The following is a 23,555-nucleotide window of genomic DNA, read 5'->3' as shown; positions in this document are numbered from 1 at the left end:
TGTCGGTAGGCCAAATAAAGCAAGGCCCTGAGTCTCCCACATTACAAAAAACGCTTCTCGGCTGGATAGTGTCAGGCAGATGCTCTACTCAACCTACAACGAGTATAGAAGGAGCAGTGAATTTAAGTTGCCAAGAAGAACAATTACTTTCGATAGACTCAACGATACAAAAGTTTTGGTCCATTGAGGACTTGCCTAATAATTCGAAAGTTCTCTCACCTGAGCAACAGCTTTGTGAACAACACTTTGTTGATAATAAAAAAATCTTGTCGTCTGGTCGATTTCAGGTACGGTTACCTTTTAAATCTGACCCAAAAAATCTTGGCTCGTCGTATGAAATTGCGAAACGTCGTTTTTTGTCGCTTGAAAGGAGGTTGTCAAAAGACCCTCAAATGAAAAGTATGTATCTGGAATTTATGGACGAGTATGTTTCGCTCGGTCACATGTCCTCAACGGACAACAAAATTCCAGATACTCCACACTATTTTATTCCGCATCAGTGTGTCCTGCGGCCTCAAAGCACGTCGACCAAGTTGCGTGTCGTTTTCGATGCCTCTTGCCGCACGTCCACTCAGATTGCGTTGAATGATACCTTAATGGTCGGTCCAACAATTCAGGAGGAGCTTTATTCTACGCTGCTTCGTTTTCGTTTGCGAAAGTTCGCCTTAGCGGCAGACATTAAAAAAAAGTACCGTCAGGTGATGTTGCACGAAGCAGATAGAAACTATCAGCTCATAGTGTGGCGAAGAGATCCGTCTGAGTCTTTGAAAATCTTCAGGTTAAACACTGTAACGTATGGCACGTCGCCAGCTCCGTTCTTGGCGGTGCGGTGTTTAACAAGGCTGAGTGAAATGGTCCGTTCCTCACATCCAACAGCTGCTGAAGTTATTCGGAGCGACTTTTATGTCGACGATATGTTAACTGGTGCTGAAAGCGTTGAACAGCTAAAAAAGCTTCGAGCAGAAGTGTCGCACGTTCTTCAAAGTGCAGGCTTCGAATTGGCAAAGTGGTTTTCGAACTGCTCGGAACTGTCCGCATTTGATAGCACAGTTATTCCAGTAGCCACAGTCGACTCAGACCCAACCAAAACGCTCGGCGTTATGTGGTTGCCGAAGGAAGATGTATTTCAGTTCCAGTTGGAAAATTCCTTCCTAGATCTCCGCTCGACAAAACGGAACATATTATCGGTGACTGCCAGGCTTTTCGATCCTCTGGGCCTTCTTTGCCCGCTGATCACCAAAGCAAAAATGTTGCTGCAAGATTTGTGGCTACAAAAACTAGATTGGGACGAATCCATCCCTGAGAATCTTCATACAGTTTGGGACTCATTTAAGCAGAATTTGTTGAACCTCAGCGGTATTCAAGTCCCTAGATTCGTCCATACAGATACGCAGTCACCCATTCAAATACATGCGTTCGCCGATGCCTCAATGCGAGCTTATGGCGCCTGTATTTATGTTCGTGTTTCGACTGCGAATGGTTGGAAAGTGTCACTTTTGACCTCAAAATCCAAAGTAGCTCCACTCAAGACGAAAACTTTGCCTCGTCTTGAGCTGTGTGCAGCTCACCTTCTCGCAGATCTTTTTCGTCAAGTCCGCCCGTTGCTTAATTCTCCAATAGACAAGATAGTTATGTGGACTGACTCGGAAATAACGCTCCACTGGATCAAGTCGCATCCGTCGGCATGGTTTAGTTTTCGTTTCAAACAGGGTTTCTCAAATCCAAGAGTGGTCCGAGAATGCAACGTGGCGACATGTCCCAACGAAATCCAACCCAGCAGACATCGTGTCCAGAGGATGTAATGTAGACGAGTTGCGTAGCTCCATTTGGTTTACAGGGCCACCCTTCCTCATGGAATCGGAAGAAAATTGGCCTGTGAATGCTCACTTCGAGCCGCCTAAAAATTCAGCTGCCCTAGAAATTCGTAAGTCTGCTGTAGTTTTACTCGCAGATCGGCAAGCCAATTATATTCTCGAAGTTATCGAAAGCTACTCGTCACATTCAAAATTGCTGAGGGTGTTCGTTTGGGTTTTTCGATTTATACAAAGGTGCAGAAAGGTCTCGAAGCCCTTTGATCCTATAGCCAAGCCAAGCGAACTCAATTTGGTATTCAACAAAATTGTTCAAGTCATCCAGAACAATGAGTTCGGTGACGAAATCGACAAGGTTCGAAAAAAGAGAACACTTAACGCTAACTTACAGCGTCTGAGTCCATTTCTACATGAGTTTAGAGAAGACGGTTTCTTGTTTTCCTTGCTGAGAGTGGGGGGAAGATTATTAAATGCTCCTATCCCGTATGAAGCCAAGTTTCCGTTGTTGCTTTCTAAAAAGTCGCAATTCATAAGATCGTACGTATCTTATTTGCATGTGTCAAATTGCCATGCTGGCCCTAGATCGCTGGTGAGCCTGCTTCGTGAGCGAGTTTGGCTGGTTAACGCTCAGGAAGTGTGTCGCCGAACAGTACGTTCGTGCATCCTCTGCTTCAAATGGAAGCCCCGGTTGGCCTCCCAAGTAATGGGAAATCTTCCGGCAGACAGGCTCCAGCCGTTCCACCCGTTCGAAGTATGTGGTGTTGATTTTTGTGGCCCTATAAGCACAACGCTCCGCATCCGTGGCAAGCCACCGTATAAGTCGTACGTGGCTCTTTTCGTTTGTTTTGCCTCGAAAGCGGTTCACTTAGAGCTTGTGTCAGATCTAACCACTGATGCTTTTCTCTTGGCTTTTGAAAGGTTCGTCGGCAGGAGAGGCGTCCCTCGCAAAGTTTACTGCGACAACGCGACGAACTTCGTGGGAGCCGACAGGAAGCTGCAGGAGCGAGATGGGAGAAGGAGGCGGAAGGCGTACGCGAATTCGCATCAAGAAAAGGATGCGAGTTTGCGTACATACCACCCAGAGCGCCTCACTTCGGCGGTCTATGGGAGGCAGGTGTCAAGTCTGCAAAGCACCTGTTCCTACGGACGGTGAGCCGACAGGAAGCTGCAGGAGTTCCGAGCGAGATGGGAGAAGGAGGCGGAAGGCGTACGCGAATTCGCATCAAGAAAAGGATGCGAGTTTGCGTACATACCACCCAGAGCGCCTCACTTCGGCGGTCTATGGGAGGCAGGTGTCAAGTCTGCAAAGCACCTGTTCCTACGGACGGTGGGCAATGCGCTCCTGACCGCAGAAGAGCTCGGAACACTCCTGGCGAGCGTCGAGGCCGTGCTGAACTCTCGGCCACTGGGACCACTCAGCGCGGACCCCAGCGACGGCGAGGCGCTAACCCCGGGCCACTTTCTAATCGGACGGCCTCTTCTGGCGACTCCAGCTCCACCGCTCCCGGACATCGACAGCCAAACCTGCTTAAGGCGATGGCGCAATGCCTCATGTCTCAAGCACAGGTTTTGGCAGCGATGGTCCCGGGAGTACATTTCGAGCCTCCAGGTGCGAGCGAAGTGGTTCCAGGAGGAACCCAACGTCGTCGTGGGACAACTCGTCGTGGTGGCCGAAGACAACGTGTCGCCACAAAAGTGGGTACTTGGCAAGGTCACCACAACTCACGCCGGGACAGACGGGAAGGTGCGGGTGGCCGACGTCGCCACGAGTAGTGGCAATCTACGGAGGGCTATTCATCGGCTGGCGCCATTGCCCGTTGAAGGACGATGTCCCTCCAAGGGGGCCGGTGTTGGCGCAGATGCTGCTTTAGATTAAGATAGTTTAAGAGAATTATTTGAATTTTAGTTTAGGGCGAAAAGAGAGCGCGAGAGCGGCCGTTTGCGGACGTCGCCTCGCGCCCTTTTTTCGCCGCCTTAGGCTTAGTTTAGCATGTAAGCCTAATTTGAAGTTAGTTGTAAAATAGAACTAAATATAAGCACAATTGTCGCCAAATCGTTCGCATTTCTCCGCATAAAAGTCGTTAAAAGCAAGCATCCCATTTTCTTTGTTTTTAATAATTTATATAAAATCATATACATTTTCAGCCGATGAAGCCACTAAGTGGCAGTGCCAATTTTTCGAGCAGCAGTCGATGGATGAATGGGCCGGCGTTCCTAAGACAGGGTCCACAGGAATGGCCTACGGAACCGGCCATAAAACGAGAAACCACAAGTGAAGAACTGCGCGCACCAAGAAGCCGCAGAATGCTTACTGTGGGTCTTTGCACAAGATGAATACTACAGCAGTGAGAAGGCAGCACTCAAGAAGGGTCACCGTATAGGTAGATCCAGTCCACTATACAAGATGTGTGCGTATATGGATGAAAGAGGAGTATTACGGTTGAAAGGACGAGTAAAGCTGTAGGGAGGAACTGATCCTGCAGTATTGCCAAAAAAAAGCCGTATCACCATGCTGATTGTATACGATGTACATGCGCGATTCCATCACGCTAATCACGAGACGGTTGTGAATGAGATGAGACAGCAGTTCTGGATACCACGCATCAGGGCGGTGGTGAGAAGAGTTCGAAATTCATGCCAATAATGTAAAAATCAACGTGCCAAGCCCTGGCCACCGCAAATGGCGTGTTTACCGAGTCAGAGGCTGGCGACTTTTCAACCACCATTCACATGCATCTTGAAGTAGCGTATTCACTAACTACAGATTCTTGTATTCTAGCTATTCGTAATTTCGCCATGGTCCGTGGACAGCCAAGGGAGCTGTGGAGTAATAATGCTGCGAATTTTCAAGGCGCTAATACCGAACTCCAACAGGCAATGGAGACGCTTGAGGCAGGCAATTCAGCAGAAAAATAGCAGAAAAATTCACTGGACCAAGAATGAAATGGAAGTTCATACCGCCTGCTTCGCCACATATGGGTGGCGCATGGGAGCGATTGGTGCGTTCCGTGAAACGCACGCTATGTTCTATACTGTCAAGTAGACGCCCTTGCGATGAACTACTGCGGGCAGCACTTATGGAAGTGCAGATGACAGTAAATTCACTGCCACTGACATACATACCAGTAGATGACGAGAACGAGGATAATAAGTAAAACCGATAATGAAAAGTAGGGACTGGAAGCGGTTAGCGCTACCATAACCAAGAAACCACGTTGGCTTGTTCCTTTTAATTATGCAGCGAGAGCAAGCGGACTAATAGAAGGAACAGGCTCTAGATCATAAGCATATTGTAATTTTGTAATTCCGTAGGAATTAAAAGTATCGCCCAGGCAACTCGCCCGAACTTGAGAGTTTTGTAAATAAATATTCGCCTAAATCAACACCAAAGGTAGTTCGTTATTTTCGCTGGGAAAACTCGAACTGCCACAACAGCTGTTAAAATTATTTGTTTGTGAGTGAGAAATAAATCTATATGAACAATATGACCTGGGTATTGTGGTAGTGGTGTGCTATGAAGTATCGGTTTATGGGGATGTCTTTCGTATTTTTGTTCTTTGCAAACTTTGCATTCTTTGACTATTTTTTTAATTTTTGCATGCATCTGTGGGAAGTAGTATTTCTGAATAATCTGTTCTTTGTTTTCTTTATTTTTTTCTATGTGCTCGTTTGCCATTTGTATAAGTTTCTCGGCTGAGCTGTTGCTACTGTGCACGGTGGCTGTTATTGAATTAAGTTCAGAAGTTTTTGCATGTGGTGGCCTGCTTAAGGCATCTGCAAAAATGTTCGCTTTGCCAGGTTTATTTAACTCATAGTCATACTCCTCTAATATCGCTTTCCATCTCTTCATTTTGTTGTTGTGGTTTTTGTGGCTAAGTGCGTAAGTTAATGGTTGGTGATCGGTGAATATTTTTACATTGGCTAACCCGTATAGATAGTTTCTTAAAGTTTTCAATGACCAAATAATGGCTAACATTTCATTTTCGTTTGTTCGTAATGCTCTTCAATTTGGTTTAAAGTTCTAGATTTGAATATAATCGGCATACTACTATTCTGAGTAATGAAAGGCCTAAAAACGAACGTAGAAATTTAATCGTTTTTTTACTGGAAATTCCAGTATCGCTTTTACCTTGTTTGGATTCGTTTTAATTCCATGTTCTGTCACTATGAATCCGAGAAATTCAACCTCTTTTTTGACTCACATTTGTCGAGTTGGACTTTCATATTGGCTTTTTCCAAAGTTTCGAAAATTTGAAGTCGTGTAGATGTTTTTCTTTGCTTTCGCTGAAAATTATTATGTCGTCTATGTAGACGAAACATCTTTTTCCAATATGTTCTCTTAATATGTCATCAAGAGCACGTTGGAAAATAGAAGGCGTATTCTTCAGGCCAAACAGCAAACGTTAAAATTCATATTTGCCGTTATTAAATGAAAATGTCTTCTCTATGTCAAATTCTGTAAACGAAAACTGATGGAAGCCACTTTTCATAATAAATTGGGTTTTCATTTTGTGTTCTTTAACTCACCGACCACTTTGGTGGTAAAAGTTAATTTCTCATGCGGATCGCAGAATAGTTTTGGATAGCTTGCTATCAAGTTTTGCATTTTAGCTCTCTGTGCTTCTGTTACGTGATCGATTCGTATATCTATTGTATTGACCTTTCTCGAGAGTTTCTGTTTTAACCGAATTTTTAAGGCATTGCAGATTTTGATATAATTTTCCTGCATATGGATTTCTGCTTTTAAATCTCTGAGAGTGTCATTTCCTATTATGGCGTGAAATGAGGTCAGCGATGGTAAATGTGGAATGTTACTATCTTTAAGTCCGAAAGGGTTAACTATTGCGTGGTGTGTTATCTGTACTTCATCTCCTACAAAGTTGCAAACGGACGTTGCAGTGGTTGCTGATTATTGGAAAACTTATTGTTTGGAAGCGCCCTCTGATAATGCGGTGGACGCATTATTTGTTGTGGAAAATGATCCAAATGACCACTTGCTTGCTGCATTGGCCGTTGTATCATTTTTCGTGAAAGCGGTGGTGGAGTTGGTGCTCCGATGTATCTTTTAACTATGCCTTGAGCATTGTTGGCATAATTAGTCCTAAACTTCTGATTCTAGCTTTTGGCAAAGCTGAAGCGCCTGGGGAAAATCTTCTGGTTCTACAGTTCCGCGTAATCTAGGGAGGTCGCCATTTAAAGCTCTTATGAAAGTATCTAAGGCCTTGTCCCTATATGACCTGCTCAATAACTCCAAAGATAGAGAATCTTTGGAGCTATTGAGCAGGTCATATAGGGACATCAGCTCGATTTTTTTATTAATATTAAAGACTTTCTGATAAAACTCTGTCACTGTTTGGTTACCCTGTATAAGAGCTGCCATTTGATATTTGAGAGTACGTGTATCGCGTTTGTCTGCGTAATGTTCAGTCAGGAATTTTGATATTGCAATCCAGTTTAGAGGCGTGTTGTACGACTCGAGTATAACATCTGCATTTCCTATTACCTTATTCCTGATCACGCTCAAGATGCCATAATATTTTGGGGTACCTTGTATTGAAGTGTAAACCTTCAATATGCGTTCTGCACTTTTCTTTCAATTTTCCCTGTTGCCCTGAAAAGTCTCGAAGGCTTCTTACAACATCTGGAATATTATCCACTACGTTTAAATTGGCTGCGCCTTTATTAATTACCTAATCCACTAGTACCTGTATTTGGCAAAAGTCGTGGTATGGTTTCCAGCACGGTTCTTGCTACCAAAGTATTTAGATCTTGCAAGATAACCTGCTGTGGTAAATTAATGCCTGCCTACTAATGGTCCTGCACCAAGTACAGGTGGCCTAATGAAATTATTCGGATTTGCCATAACAATTGTTTATTTTTTATTTTTATTTTGATATGGAAGTGAGTAAATTCTAAAGTTCTATGCACACAAGAGAAATAAGCAGGGGCAGAATGGAATAGTAAAATATATAGCAATATATGTGTAACTGCAAGAAACTTTAAAATATGATGCAAAAGGTTAAATGAAATAATAAATTTTATAAAAATATATGTGTATAAAAATGCAAAGATTTAAATGAAATAATAAATTTTATAAAAATATATGTGTATATGGATGTAAAAGAATATTTATACTCTGTACATGAAATGTACAAGAGTATATTAGGTTTGCGGGAGCTGAAAAATTTAACAGGCAGAAGGAGGCGTGGCAGACCCCACAAAGTATAAATATTCTTGATCAGCAGGACAAGACGAGTCGATCTAGCCCTGTCTGTCTGTCCGTCTGTCCGTATGAACACCTGGATCTCAGAGACTATAAGAGCTAGAAACACCAAATTTTGCACAAAGATGCCTTATGTGTACGCTGTGCAAGTTTGTTTTATTTTCCCCCCACTTCCCCCCTATGGGCGTTTTCCCGATTTTCCATTCGTATAATCGCCTATATCTCGGAGACTATAAGACCTACACAAAATTTTAGTCCCAGATGTCTTATGTGAATACGCAGAAAATGGGTATTTTGGAATTTCGCTCTCTCCCCCCTCTCCACGGCACATCGTAACTCCCGTAATTCTTGGACTTTCGAACTCAAACTTGGCAAATACCTCCATTTAGTTATTATAAGTTCAAAAGCCATCATGATAGGTCGATTTAACAGGAAGTTATAACTATATATGTACATAAGACCATGTAGTGCCAGCAGTTGTTGTTGTTGTTACTGCTTTGCTCAGGCACACGAGACATACACAGACACACACAAAGACACACATACACGCATAATTATTCTACACATATGTATAGAGTATTTCAAAGTCGGGATACCCGACTTTAGCTTCTCTACTTGTTTTCTTTATCCTGTTACGAAATTCAAACTTTGTGTTACAGTAGTTTTTTTCTTTTTCTTTCTTTTTTTTTATAAATTTGTTTTATTTGCGAGAATTATGGGCTTTTTGTTATGAATTTTAAAGATAGTATTACTTTTCTTTTTTGTGATTAGACAAAATTCGTTTTTTTTTTAATTTGTTCTACAATGTAACAGTGTCAACCATTAAAGGATTTTTTGTATTTTTAAAAATTTTAAAGCATTTTTTTTATTCATTTAAAAATTTTGTTTGTATTTATTTATGTTTTTTTCGAAAACCAGGCAGCTGGCTTAACCCGTCTACCCTGGAGGGTCCTTTTAGGATTCGCAGGATTGGGCAGTTTATACTGTATTTTGTCAAGATATTAAAAATTATTTACGGTATTTTATATATCTCTTTTGGCTGCACTATTCACTTTTAATTTTGTTTTCAATTTCGTATTTTGTATCTTTTTCTCTTTTTTTCTTTATCAAAATTAATTTTTAAATTAAATCAAAATTTTTCTTTTACATTTGCTTGAAATTTCTTTGTTTCACTTCACAATAGCTTAAACAATTTGTTTTCATTTTCCTTGTTTGTTTCACAATGTAACACAAGGTGCGTTCCAAAGTAAATAGGACTTTTTGAATCTAGCGCCCCCTGGTGGCGCTATCTATATGTCGACTGGTGCGTAAGAATCTGCTATCTTTATCGATTGTCCAGTGAGAATTTCATGACATTTCATCTATTGGAAGTGTTTGTGTTATCGGTGCGAAAATTAAATTTTGTTTTAAAATCGGTAAAACATTTACCGAAACGTTTCAATTGATGGAACAAGTTTATGGCGATGATTGCCTATCCCGTAGCAGAGTGCACGAGTGGTTTCAACGTTTTCAAAGTGGTCGTGAGGACATAAATGACGATCAACATGTGGGCCAATATAAATTCGTGATCACCGAAAATTCCATCGAAACTGTGCGTGAATTCATCAAAAATCAGCCGAAATCATCATTGAAATTGATGGAAATGGAATTGAACATCTCCAAAAAATCGATTTATCGCATTTTGACCGAACATTTGGGCTTACGAAAGGTGTGTGCACGGTTTGTTCCGCACAAATTGACTGACGACCAAAAATTGCTCAGAATCGATCGACGCTTGTGACCGATTATTTGACAAAAAATCACATTTTAACCATTAACCACTCGCCGTATTCACCTGATATGGCACCGTGCGACTTCTACCCTTTCGGAAAAATGCATTTGCCTATGAAAGGAAAGCGTTATGCAGTCGTGAAGGTCATTCAAAAGGCTTGCACCGGCAAACTGGCGGCCATACCGGCCAACGAGCTAAAACACTCGTTCGACATGCTTTTGGATCGTGCAAAAAGCAGAAGGAGACTATTTTGAATGAAATGAATTGATTTAGCAGAAAAAAACATTTGTTCTGTTTTTTTTTTTAAAGTCCTGTTTACTTTGGAACACTCCTTGTATTTGTATAATTTCTCACAATTTCTCTCTTTCACAATGTAACATTTGTATAATTTCTTAACTCTACTTACAATAAAATCAGGAACATTTTCTCATGACCAGCTGGTGGATAGAATCCGGTTTGCTGCTGCTACTGAGATACCCTTTCTCAGCACGTGACGGTGTCTGCGAACGTATCTACAAATCACTGCTCCTTGGTTCGCACTTACATCGGTTTTTATAGCCTGTACCCAAAGGGTGAAACGCTATACTAGTTTTGGTAATTACATCCAGCTAGGGATTGTGTCCGTGTGCCAAATTTCATCATGATAGGTCAATTCTGAAGAAAGTTATAGCCATAAGTAAAATCGCTGCTCATGCGCTGCCTGCAGCTCTGTCGACAGCGCTGCCCGCAGCTGTTGTTGTTGTTGCTGCTTTGGTTCAACTTTGTGCTGCATACATACACGCATATAAACACGCATAGGTACGTGATGTAAATGTATGCTGTTAAAACTGAACATAAACATGTATTCTAATTTAATTTAATTAATTCATTCATTCATTTTTTTTTAAATTTAATTTAAAAAAATTTTTTTTTTTTTTAATTTTTCTTTTTTGTGGAGAGTACAGGCTACTGTCGGGCTTGCTCGACTGTAGCGTTCTATCTTGTTTTTTATTCACTCGCGCGGAATTGCGCATCTTCTCTAGATGCTGACCTTGCACTAAATTTTCAATACGACACTCGCGAAGGATGGGCAGCTTCTTTAGGTGCACTTATATCATTTTACTTTTAGCGATTTTAGCCGATGCCCCACGTTGGGCGCCAATTAAGTTTATGAGTAATAAAAAAATTTGTTATCTTGGAATAAGCCAACTGTTTATTAGTCAAATGCAAATTCAAGACAGAACTAACTTAAGCTATATTTGCTTTATCAAAGTTTCGTGACGTCGCAGAGGTGTTGGCCGCACTGCTGGCGTCGTTGGCAGCGGTGACTGCTACGTTGCCTGTTGTTTCCGAGGAATTCTACGCTGCGGTAGTGGCACTGCACTTGGGCGTGCACGGGAAATCATCCAGACCTAGCGTCAGCAATATTCGGCTGCGCGTGTTGACCCAAGCACGGGAAAGTCAACATTTGTGTTAACTTATATACACACAAGCATGACATCATACAAATTTCACACATCACACATACATACATATGGCTGCTTAACACGATCGAGCGCTCGGCCGCTGCCGGCCTGCTCAAAACTGCTCAACGCCTCTGCCGGACTGCACGATACTGCTCAAGGCATCGCTGCATTTGTGTGCAGTGAGCTCGTTTTACGAACCCTTCTATTAACACCTCCAACACGATGGGGGACTTTTGCCATCTAATTTGCCATTTCGACAGGCATACCTCGATTTACAGCCAAATGTTGTAAGAGATGTTTAAGACCTAACAAATTAAAAAGAATACAAAGAAAAAGGGGGAAACTTAATTCAAGTAGTCAGAGATTTCCCCGCACAAAATTAAAGAGAACAGTTCCTACAAAATAGAGAGGGAGAGAGAGAGAGATCTGTCGAAAGTACATTATAAAGCTCATTGTAATTAGAACAAATTACTCGAAAACGATTGTGCTGTAAGTTGTGCATATAGGCAAGGTATCTAAATATAATTCGACCTACGGAGCAGAGCAGTCTATATCACCAATATCTTGCTTTTGGAGAAGAACTACACCAAAAACAATCGTACGACTTGCTAATTAAGAAGATTTATAAGCAATAGTCTGCTTGAATACGAAAGCAAGGTAAAATTGGGATCCCAGATTAAGCCACATAAAAAAAAGTAGAAATTGCTTCTGAATAGAACAAATACGTACCCCATGAATTTTTTATTGTAGATGCAAATCACAAAATCAGTATTCAAGCACAGGGCGTACTAAAGAAGTGTAAAGAAGCTCAGTAGTATAAGGCTCACTAAACACCTTGGACCAAGCAAAATCCGTAGCGTCCTGTTTTTTAAACAAGGCGAAATCAAATACACAAAAGCGGCGGTTAGCCCTATACGACTGCGCATAAAAAGCAGTCAAATGCATTACTGACGTCAGTCTCCTTATGATTTATTCCTAATAACCTATTCACAATTATTCCTCATAAGCTATTAAGGAGTCTATTCATATAAATATTTTTGAATTATTTGACATATCTGTATACATATGTATAAACAAGTAAAAAGGATAAAGTCAGGTGTCCCGACTTTGAAATACTCTGCACATATGTTTAGAATAATTATAAAAATTTAAAAAAAAATTGATCGATTTTACCTCTATCGGTTTTTGATATCATGTAAAGGTTATATAATTGCACATTTACATAGCAATTGCGTCTATGTGCGAGTATGTATGTCTATGCGAGTCTATTCGTGTCTGGGTGAGCACGTTTGCAGTCAACCAAAGCTCGAGCAGCGCTTGGGCAGCAAATATATTTATAGCTATAACTGCCTGTTAAATCAGTCTATTATGGTGAAACTTGGCAAACAGACACATAATCACTAACACAAAAAACACATATTCTGCGTATTCACATAAGGCATATTGGACTTCGAATCTGATTTCCCTAGGTCTCATAGTCTCCGAGATATAGGCGATTATACGAATGAAAAATCGGTAAAACCCCCATAGGGGGGAAGTGGGGGAAAATCAAAAAAATAAAGCAAACTTGCACGGCGTACACACAAAAGGCATCTTTGTGCAAAATTTGGTGTCTCTAGCTCTTATAGTCTCTGAGATCCAGGTGTTCATACGGACAGACAGACGGACAGAAACACGGACAGACATAGATCGACTCGTCTTGTCATGCTGATGAAGAATATATATACTTTATGGGGTCTGCTACGCCTTCTTCTGCCTGTTACATTTTTCAGCTACCGCAAACCTAATATACTCTTGTACATTTCATGTACAGAGTATAAAAGCTGGGACTAAAATATTTTATCCTGCTTCTTCGCTTTCAAATTTTCAAAAGGTACCCGATTGATTATTGGTATAGGCAGCTAAAACATCGATGTTTTCGATATTACCCAAACATCGATATATCGATGTTGATATCGATGTTTTTTTCCAGCTCTAGTTTGGGGTAAGTTACTATTAATCTATGTCCTATCCTATTTTATATTATTATGCAATTAGGAATCAGATCCCAGTTTTGTGGTAAAAAACCGAACATCGATTGGAAGTGAAGTTATTGCGTTTAAAAAGCTGTATTGAAGCAGAAGGAGACTATTTTGAATAAAATAAATTGATTATGCCGAAAAAACCATTTGTTCTGTTTTTTTTTTTTAAAGTCCTGTTTACTTTGGAACACACCTTGTATGACAGTATGCAACAAGAAAGGAATGCTAAAGTCGAGCAGGCTCAACTCGTAAATACCCTGTACTACCCCACAAAAAACAAGTAAAAAAGCTAAAGTCGGGTGTCCCGACTTTGAAATACTCTGTACATATGTTTACAATAATTAATGAACATAAAAAAAATTAAAAAAATTAAAAAAAAAATGTTGATCGATTTTACCTTCTCGGTATTCGAACTCACGTAAATGGTGTATAATTGCACATTTTCATAGCAATTGCGTCTATGTGAGTGTATGTATGCCTATGCGCATCTATTGGTGTCTGTGTAAGCATGTTTGCAGTCAACCAAAGCATCAGCATCAAAAACAGCTGCGGGCAGCGCTGGAGCAAAATTCGAAATTATAAGAATTACGGGAGTTAGAGAAAATCGCGATTTGCATGGGAGAGGGGGGAGGGAGGGAGATTCCAAAATACACAATTTCTGCGTATTCACATAAGGCATCTTGGACTAAAATTTGGTGTTCCTAGGTCTTATGGTCGCCGAGATTATACGAATGGAAAATCGGGAAAACCCCCCATAGGGGGGAGTGGGGGGTGTATCAGAATAAAAAAACAAGCTTGACCTGCCTAGGGCAAATGGGCACCTGAATACTTGGTGACTCTAGCTCTTGTACCTTCTGAGATCCTTGCGCTCATACAGACCTCTCCCCCCTCTCCCATGCAAATCGCGATTTTCTCTAACTCCCGTAATTCTTATAATTTCGAATTTTGCTCCAGCGCTGCCCGCAGCTGTTTTTGATGCTGATGCTTTGGTTGACTGCAAACATGTTCTCACATAGACGCAATTGCTATGTATACGTGCAATTATACACCCTTTACGTGAGTTCGAATACCAAGAGAGGTAAAGTCGATCAATTTTGTTTTTAAATTCTCTTAATTTTTTTAATTTCTATAATTATTCTAAACATATGTACAGAGTATTTCAAAGTCGGGACACCCGACTTTAGCTTTTTTACTTGTTTTTTTTTTAAACTTCCGTAATTCTTGGAATTTTTAAATCAATTTTTGTAGTTACATCCAGTTAGAGCGTATGTGCCCGTATGCCAAGTTTAATCATGATAGGTCAAATCTGAAGAAAGTTATAGCCATAAATAAAACAGCTGCCCATGCTCTCCTTGTGGCTCTGCCCGATGCGCTGCCCGCAGTTGTTGTTGTTGTTGCTGCTTTGGTTAAATTTTGTGCTGTATACACATACGCAGAGACACGATGATGTAAATGTATGCTGTTAAAACTGTACATAAGCATGTGTTCTACATATGCATGTATTAAATAAATTTTCTTTATTCATGGAAGGAAGGAAGCATCTCCGACCCCATAAAGTATATATATTCTGAATCAGCATGACGAGAGAAATCAATCTAGACTTGTCCGTCTGTCTGGATAAACGCAAGGATCTCAGAAACTATAAAAGCTAGAATAAAAAAAGTTGGTATCCAGATTCTCCTAGGTCCGAGAAAGGACGAGTTTATTTTATTTTCTGGTATTTTCCTCCCCTTCCCCCGCTACAGAATTTCGTCAATACCGGCCACATTTCAAAAGTTACATTAACCAAACAACGCACAGCCCAAACGGTAAGAGGAAGCTGAAATTTGGACACAAGATCCCTCTTATAGTGAAAGTGAGCACTAAGAAGGGGTTTCGGAAAATTCGAGCTCCAATGGGGGGAAAACGAGCTCCAACGTTTGTATGAAAAATCTACAATTTTTATCCGATTAACTTCAAACTTAGTTTGTATACTCTCACAAAGAATACAAAAAAAACTGTATACTTGGATTTTCAATATTTTTCCTGCGTCCTGAATAATAATGATTTTCCGGTGGAAAATTCGGTAAACGAAAAGCTATTTGCAATCAACGCACAGCCCAAACGGTAAGAGCTAGGAGGCTGAAAATTGGGCACATGTTGTCTTCAGTGGCGTAGGTGAGCACTAAGAAGCGGTTTTGGAAAATTCGAGCTCCAAAGGTGGGAAAAGTAGCTCCAAAGTTTGTTTGAAAATTCTGCATTTCTGAATCGATCAACTTTAAATTTGGTTTTAATCTATAAAAGAATACAAACAAAACTGCATACTCGGTTTTTCGAAATTTGTGTTGGAGCTTGAATTATTGGGGTTTAAATATTTATTAATTTTTTCAAATGAAAAGTTTGTGTTATAAATTTTGTCAGATCGATTTCAAATTTGGGTAATATAATCTACGTAACTAAAATTACAACTTTGCATTTAACGATTTTTAAAATATGCATTTTACAAATGCAGGCAGAACAAACAATACAAAATATCAAACAGTTGGGGACAACTAAGTATACATACACACACACACACACACATACAAGCAGCTGTTCGTGTAGTTGCGTGCAAACGGTTGAAGTAGCCAAAGCAAAATGTGAGACACTAATGTGTGAATGTTCATTTGTACACATGTATGTACATACATACATACATATGTATAAAAGTACATTCGTCTTGCACTGACAGGGCAAGAAATGTTAATTAATTATTTTAATTTTTCTTTGTTTAGTACATTTGGCATAAGGGGTTTTTAGGACAACGGACTACAAGGGCGTACGCAGGTTGGGCAGGGGGGACATTGCACCCCTTAGAAAGAATTTCGCATTATGAATTACACCAGCACCATATGTATTACATACGTACATACGTCTGTATGCATAGTATGTACATATGTATATCAATAAGTATGTATGTACATACATTCTTATATACATATATAGGTTTGTATATATGCAGTGCGCCATCGAACACTGTTGCTTAATTGTAATAAATAGTGTTCTATGGTTTCAAATCGAAATTTTTAAAACAACAACAACAAGTTATTGGCTCGCAAATCTTCTTTCGTTTTGATCATTTACGGCTGTTAATTGCATACGCAAAATGCCAAAAGTTTACAGTTACCGTACACATGCAAATACATTTGTATGTATTTATGTACATATGTGTACAGTGAACAATCGAATACAGTATTATAATCAATAACTCTCAAACGTTTTTTATACTCTGTACATGAAATGTACAAGAGTATATTAGGTTTGCGGGAGCTGAAAAATGTAACAGGCAGAAGGAGGCGTGGCAGACCCCACAAAGTATATATATTATTGATCAGCGTGACAAGACGAGTCGATCTAGCCCTGTCTGTCTGTCGGTCCGTCTGTCCGTCTGTCCGTCCGTATGAACACCTGGATCTCAGAGACTATAAGAGATAGAGACACCAAATTTTGCACGAAGATGCGTTATGCGTGTATTCTATACGAGTTTGTTTTATTTTTTTGATTTTCCCCCCCACTTCCCCCCTATGGGGGTTTTCCCGATTTTCCATTTGTATAATCGCCTATATCTCGGAGACTATAAGACCTAGGCACACCAAATTTTAGTCCAAGATGCCTTGTGTGAATACGCAGAAAATGTATATTTTGGAATTTCCCTCCCTCCCCCCTCTCCCACGCAAATGCGATTTTCTCTAACTCCCGTAATTCTTGGAATTTCGAACTAAAATTTTGCAAGTACCCCCAGTTAGTTAATTATGTTAATTATGTGTCCGTATGCCAAGTTTCACTATGATAGACCGATTTACCAAGAAGTTATAGCCATAAATATATTTGCTGCTGCAGCGCTGCTCAAGCGCTGCCCGCGGCTGTTGTTGATGTTGCTGTTTGGTTGACTGCGAAAATGCTTACACAGACACGAATTGATGCGCATAGGCATACATACACTCACACAGACGCAATTGCTATGTAAATGTGCAATTATACACCCTTTACGTGAGTTCGAATACCGAGAGAGGTAAAATCGATCCAATTTTTTTTTTATTTATTTTTTTTTTTATTTTCTATAATTATTGTAAACATATGTACAGAGTATTTCAAAGTCGGGACACCCGACTTTAGCTTTTTTACTTGTTTTCGTTGTATTTGTATTCGACATGTATTACGATATATCAACACAAGTATCGATATTTTCGATATATCGCATTTAATTTTATTATTGGGGTTTTTATATTTATTCACTTTTTCAAATGAATAGTTTGTGTTATTAAATTTGACCGATCGATTTCAAATTTGGGTAATGTTATCAACACAACTATATCAACAAATTGGCATTCAACGATTAAAATATAGCAATATGTTTTTTACTTGCCATATGTATATCAAATATCAAATAGTTGGGGACATCCCATACACACACTCACACATACATACAACAAGCAACAGTTCGTGTGTATGTGTGCCCATGCATACATACATATGTACAAGCATATGTATGTATGCCTGTATATGTATGTAGCATGTACATACAAAACAACAGCAACAACTTCAAGTTGTTGGCTCGCACATCTTGGTCACAACCATTTAATGTTAATTGCAAAGGCAAAACGCCAAAAGTTTACAGTTACCGTCGCTAGGTAACGACTGCGTAAGCGATAGTAAAGCAGAAGCCGAATAACGGAGCTACGCATATTCTGCTTCGCATTGCGGGCAGATGTATGTATGTATATGATTTGTTCTTATCGATCTCAATGAATAATTAGATTTTATTATTTAAATATTCTGCTTATTGCATTCAAACTTCGATATTTTGATGGTATCGGTGGCTTCAACTATCGAAAGTTTTACTCTAGCAAATTGAGATGAGAATTGTCAGCGCTTTTTGATCGTGGCTCATCGCTGCACGGCATTGACACGAGTGCCGTGTTTCATATTCCGAGTTTGTGCGTGACCGTATTGACTCAATATGGCACGAAAAGACTCAAATGTGAATTTAAAATTAGGATATACCCTTATAATTATTCCCCTTTTCTGCACATAGTCTATCTTAAAACGTTGCGTTATCTCTATATATAAAACAGTTTGTCCTGACTAATTGGTGATCAACGCATAGCCCAAATGGTAAAAGATGAAATTTGGACTCAAGTATCCTTTCATAGTATCCATCATAGTGTAGGAGCACACTAAGAAAGGCTTTTGGAAAATTCGAGCTCCAAAGGGGGGAAAACGAGCTTTAAAAAATATTAGTTATAGTGGTAATATATATATATATATATATATATAGATATATATATAGATAGTATATATAGATATAGTATATATAGATAGATATTATATATATATATATATATATAATATGATCACCATATATATATATATATATATATATATATATATATATAGATATATATATATATATATATATATATATATATATATATAAACTTGTCTTGTGATTCTGATAATAATAATCGAAAATAATAATCGTGATATATATATCACATATATATGTATTATTATCAGAATCACAAGACAAGTTTATCTATCTATCCGTCTATCCTTAGAAAAACCTGGATCTCAGAAACTAAAAGCTAGGGACAATTTTGCAGAAAGATATATATATATATATATTTAGTCTGCTCTGTCACCGATCCTTCTGCCTCTTACATTTTTCACCTCCCGCAAACCTAATATATTCTTGTACATTGTATGTAAAGAATATAAAATATTGTGATCCCATGAATATACATATTCATATGACTTTCTTACCTTCCAAAATATCCTGCGATGACAATCTTGGCAATGTTAAAAATTGATTAGATGTAATAACATTTGTCAGCGTTTGCGTGGGAATTTCCGGCATTGATATACTTGCAATCGATCTTATAGAGTCTTCATCGAATAGAATGAGACTGTCTAAGTTCAACTGAGGCTTAAACCGATCTAAAATTTGGTTGGTATGGATATTAGTAAGATCCACAAATCTGTAATAAAAATGATTGCATTAATTAGCATTAAGAGCAACCTATACGCGTTAAGGTCTTAGTCAAGTGTATTCACGCTAGCGTAACAAATTGATATATAAACCAGGTATATAACCAGAGATGACTTTGACTACAGCAGGAATTACCTTTTCTCAGTGCACTTGGTCCCAATCGACATTTTTTTAACTTCAAAAAGGAAGATATGTAATGTTGAATGTTTGATGTTGCTAGCACATAAACTGGTAGCAGTATTATTTTCGCAACCGACATTTGTACCCTATGAGTTGTAGTGAAAGTACACGTAGATTAAACTAATAATCGTTGGTTTATTGGTTAGCTGATATTTCGACCACTGATTTGCTTAAAGATAATTACGCTACTTATATCTAATCGAAGTTCGTCAGTTCTGCTATGTCAGCGGTTGCGCACGGTAGCAGTGAAGATGGCAGTAGCGTAGACGGCTGACGGGAGCAGTTGCTTGAGTGTAGTGAACCTACGGCAGTTACGGATTGTATGTTGACGATGTAAAAGTCAGGTCAGGTCACTAATTCCAAATCTGGCTGACTTTGTAATATTTGCTAGCATGCAAATATTTAGCGCATATCTGACCTAATTTGTATTATTGGCTAATATGCGGACACCGACACATTCCCAGCCGTTGAACGGTTGTTCAACTCTCGCTTATGCTGATGCAGTGAATTTTTTACTTTGTTGATTTTCTTGGCCGTCGCAGCAGTTAGTACCACTAGCTGACCATATGTATGTGGTTGTTGGGTTTGTTGCCTGCATCGATAAGTGTTGAGTACTACTACGCCCAGCCATTGATGCAGCATGTCAAGTTGGTAATTTGGTTCGTATTGCCGCTCGGTGGTTCTACGGTAGCGTAGCGTTTTCGCTCCCCACTGATCGTTTATGTGCCGTGTTCTCTTCGAAAAATAGCGGTGCCAACTTATGGGTAGGCTGCATATATGTCCCAGTGGATGTCCTCACGCCAACTTCTCGAATGTGATTGTCACTAAATTTAAAATTTATGTCCTTATTGTTACAAGTTTCAATAATCGACTGTTGGGCTTTGCAGGAATATATTGCTCTTTTGAGGTCCTGCATTTGATTCCTTGCCCCCACCATTATATCTTATACTATATATGGTACTGTCAAACTCGGTGACGCAGTGGTGCATGGAATCTTCGGCTTCTTTTTATACCCTGTACCCAAAGGGTACAAGGGTATATTAGTTTTGTGCGAGTGCACATGGAACACACAGAAGGAGGCTTGGTAGACCCCACAAAGTATATATATTCTTGACCAGCATGACAAGCCGAATCGATATAGCCATGTCCGTCTGTCCGTCTGTCTGTCTGTATGAACGCAAGGATCTCAGAAAGTATAAGAGCTAGAATAAGCAAACTTGGTATACAGATTCTCCTGAGCCCGAGAAAGGACGAGTTTGTTCATTTTTTCTGATCCACCCCCCCACTCCCCCCCTATTAACGATTTTCTATAACTCCCGTAATTCTTGGAATTTTAAAATTTGGTAGACACATCCAGTTAGTAATTATATATCCGTATACCAAGTTTCATTATGATAGGTTGATCAGAAAGAAAGTTATAGCCATATAACCAGGCCCAATACACACATACATACATATGTACAAGTACACAAACACGCATAAGGCACGATTCTGATGTAAATGTAAATATATGTATGCATGCATGGAATATGTAATTTAGTTAATTAATTAAATTAATGTAGTTAATTAATTTATTTTTTTGATTTAATTAATTTAATTAAATTAATTAACTAAATTAATTTAATTAATTAACTGATGTAAATGTAAATGTATGTATGCATGCATGGAATATTTAATTTAGTTAATTAATTTAATTTAATTTAATTAATTAATTGATTTAATTAATTTAATTTCTTTTTTGTGGGGTGGTACAGGGTATTTGAGAGTTGAGCCTGCTCGACTTTAGCATTCCTTTCTTGTTTAAGTTTTGAAAGGGGTTGGGTGGTGGTCACAAATGCTGTAGGCCATCCTGTCTGCAGTCCATGTAGAAACAATGGTCCATACAGCCACATATCTTAAATTGCCGAGTTTTTTACTGACACCCCTCGTGACAGCATGCCTGCTGGGTTATGGTTTGTCGCTACGAGACGCCACTGATGAGAATGGTGCCAGTGGCGCGACCTTAAATTTTAAACAGAGGAGTTGCACTGTAACTCGTTTCTTTTTGTTGGTTGATCGAATGCAGATAGCTGCTACGTTGCCATCTTGTGAGGCGTCTAGAAATGTGTGGATTTATCTTATTTCTGGTACCCGTCCATTGAAAATATGCCAAAGAATTCGGACGTCATTTAATGCCAGGAGGTCGTGTCGATGCGTTTGTCATTATCTTTGTAGGTATTCTGTGATTTCCTCATCCCAGTCTAGTTTAGTTTAAGCTCCCAGAGCCTTTGCATGATGATTTTTGCCTTCACCACGACTGGCGCAAAAAGTCCCTGCGGGGCGGAGGGTTGGGGTAGTTCTGAACATACGCTTCTTTTCGTTATCTTGGTTATCGTTTTCAGAAGGGCCTTAATTGGTCCATTCAATTGGTCGGTAAACGTATAACCATAACACTCCATAATTTTCGTTTGCCTTATCTAGTTCTGCATTGGGCATAATGTCTTCGCTTGGTATGACCTGAAGGAGATGGTTATTGTTGCTGCACCATTTCCATTTGAATCCTGACTGGAGCAGGAGTTGGTTCAATTCCTTTTGCCAGTGGGACAATCGTCTACATAGAAATCATGACGCAGTGCTGCCGATCCAATTGGGTACTCTTTGGCATTCTGTATCCCCAAATGTTGAAGAAGTAGCATTTTAGTTCATCCTAAGTATTTTTTCTCCACACGATCAATTGATGAAACTGATCAGAAGGATTAATCCATATCTGGCCATACATTTTCTCTATGTCTGCATTGAACACATATTTATGCGTTCTAAATCGCAGTAGTACTAAAAATAGCTCACTGTACGGCATTAAGCCGGTAACTTGCCGGTATGGCAAAACCAAATGGTTCACAAGAACTTTTTATAAAAGACTTGCGGCTTTCTATGCACGATTAATTGGCTCAAGAATAATGACGCGTATAGACAGTTTGACTTCAAAATTACAAAAGTTCTTTTAATTGCAGCGAAGCTGCATAGAAATGCCGCCGCCGTAAGCACAAACATAAGAGCGGCAATTCCAATTATGCTGCTCGCAGGCAGCTGCAGTGTACGACAATTTTTCTCTTAAGACTATACGTTGATTTCAATTATAAATCTCTTAAATACTTATGACTATTTAAAACTAAGTGAAATGCCTTTACATCGGCCACGTTAATGGCACGCAGTGCTTCAAAAACTACTTGTAGGCAATGGGGCATGACGGAGTATGGCCCGATTAAACAGCCCCGTCTTCGTCCTGACGGTTGCCACGCGCACTTTGCCTTCGGCGCCTTTTGTCGTCTCCTCGACGACTCCCAGCATCCATTGCTGAGGAGGAGCGTTGTCCTCGTGGACGACTACGACGGCTCCTTTCCTCCTTTCTCCAGATTTGGACTGACCACTTCTGGCGCTGCTGCAGGCTCAGCAGGTAATCTTTGGACCAATCGGCCCAAAACCGCTGCTTGATGCCTGAGATCAGCTGCCAGCGTTTTAAGTACGTCAGTTTGACGTCTGTTACGGGCTGCGTTAACCCTGTAGGCAGCGCTACCAGCGTTCCTCCGACGAGTAGATGCGCTGGAGTGACGGCCTCCGTCGTTTGGGCTGGCGCTATCTGCCACGATCGGTCGCGATTTGAGGATCGCCTCCACTTCCACCAGCACGGTTACCAGCTCGTCCTGCCGCAGCGTTGCGCTTCCGATGGCCTTTAGCAGCAACGTCTTGGCGGACTTTACGGCCGCCTCAATGCAGCGCGCGGGGCGGGATAAACTGGAACGTTATTCCCTTTGTGGCAGCAAATGTGGTAATAGCATTGTTGTTGGTGCTGAAGCTGTTGCGGAACTCCTCCAAAATGCGTGCAGCACCCACGAAATTGGTGGCATTGTCCGAATATAGTCGCTTCACAGGTCCAGTCAGGTCTGTCACAACATCAATGTGCACAGCTTTGGAGGCAAAACATACAAAAACCGCGACATACATCTTGACCGGGGTTCTGCCACGAATTCCCATCGAGACAGGTATTAGACCACAGAAGTCCACTTACTCGGTCACCTCAAATGGCCTACAAGCCATGTAATCGGTCAGCGGACAAATTT

The 23,555-nt window shown here is 40.0% G+C and overlaps 1 protein-coding gene across 2 annotated transcripts in view; it reads right to left on the bottom strand.

Moving 5' to 3' along the window:
* Positions 1–23,555, bottom strand: part of LOC115628077 (dnaJ homolog subfamily C member 16) — a 91,120-nt gene that overhangs the window by 19,954 nt on the left and 47,611 nt on the right. For both annotated transcript variants that reach the window (XM_030524050.1, XM_030524051.1), the window contains one exon: positions 19,053–19,267. In XM_030524050.1, coding sequence (XP_030379910.1) covers positions 19,053–19,267 — 215 coding nt within the window. The remainder of the gene's footprint in view (positions 1–19,052; positions 19,268–23,555) is intronic.

The sequence above is a fragment of the Scaptodrosophila lebanonensis genome, unplaced genomic scaffold (assembly GCF_003285725.1).
Source record: "Scaptodrosophila lebanonensis strain 11010-0011.00,11010-0021.00 unplaced genomic scaffold, SlebRS2 tig00000101-arrow-pilon, whole genome shotgun sequence".
In the NCBI taxonomy this organism is placed as follows: Eukaryota; Metazoa; Arthropoda; class Insecta; order Diptera; family Drosophilidae; genus Scaptodrosophila; species Scaptodrosophila lebanonensis.
Note: the sequence above shows the minus strand (reverse complement) of the source record. Positions and strands in the feature narration are given on the sequence as shown.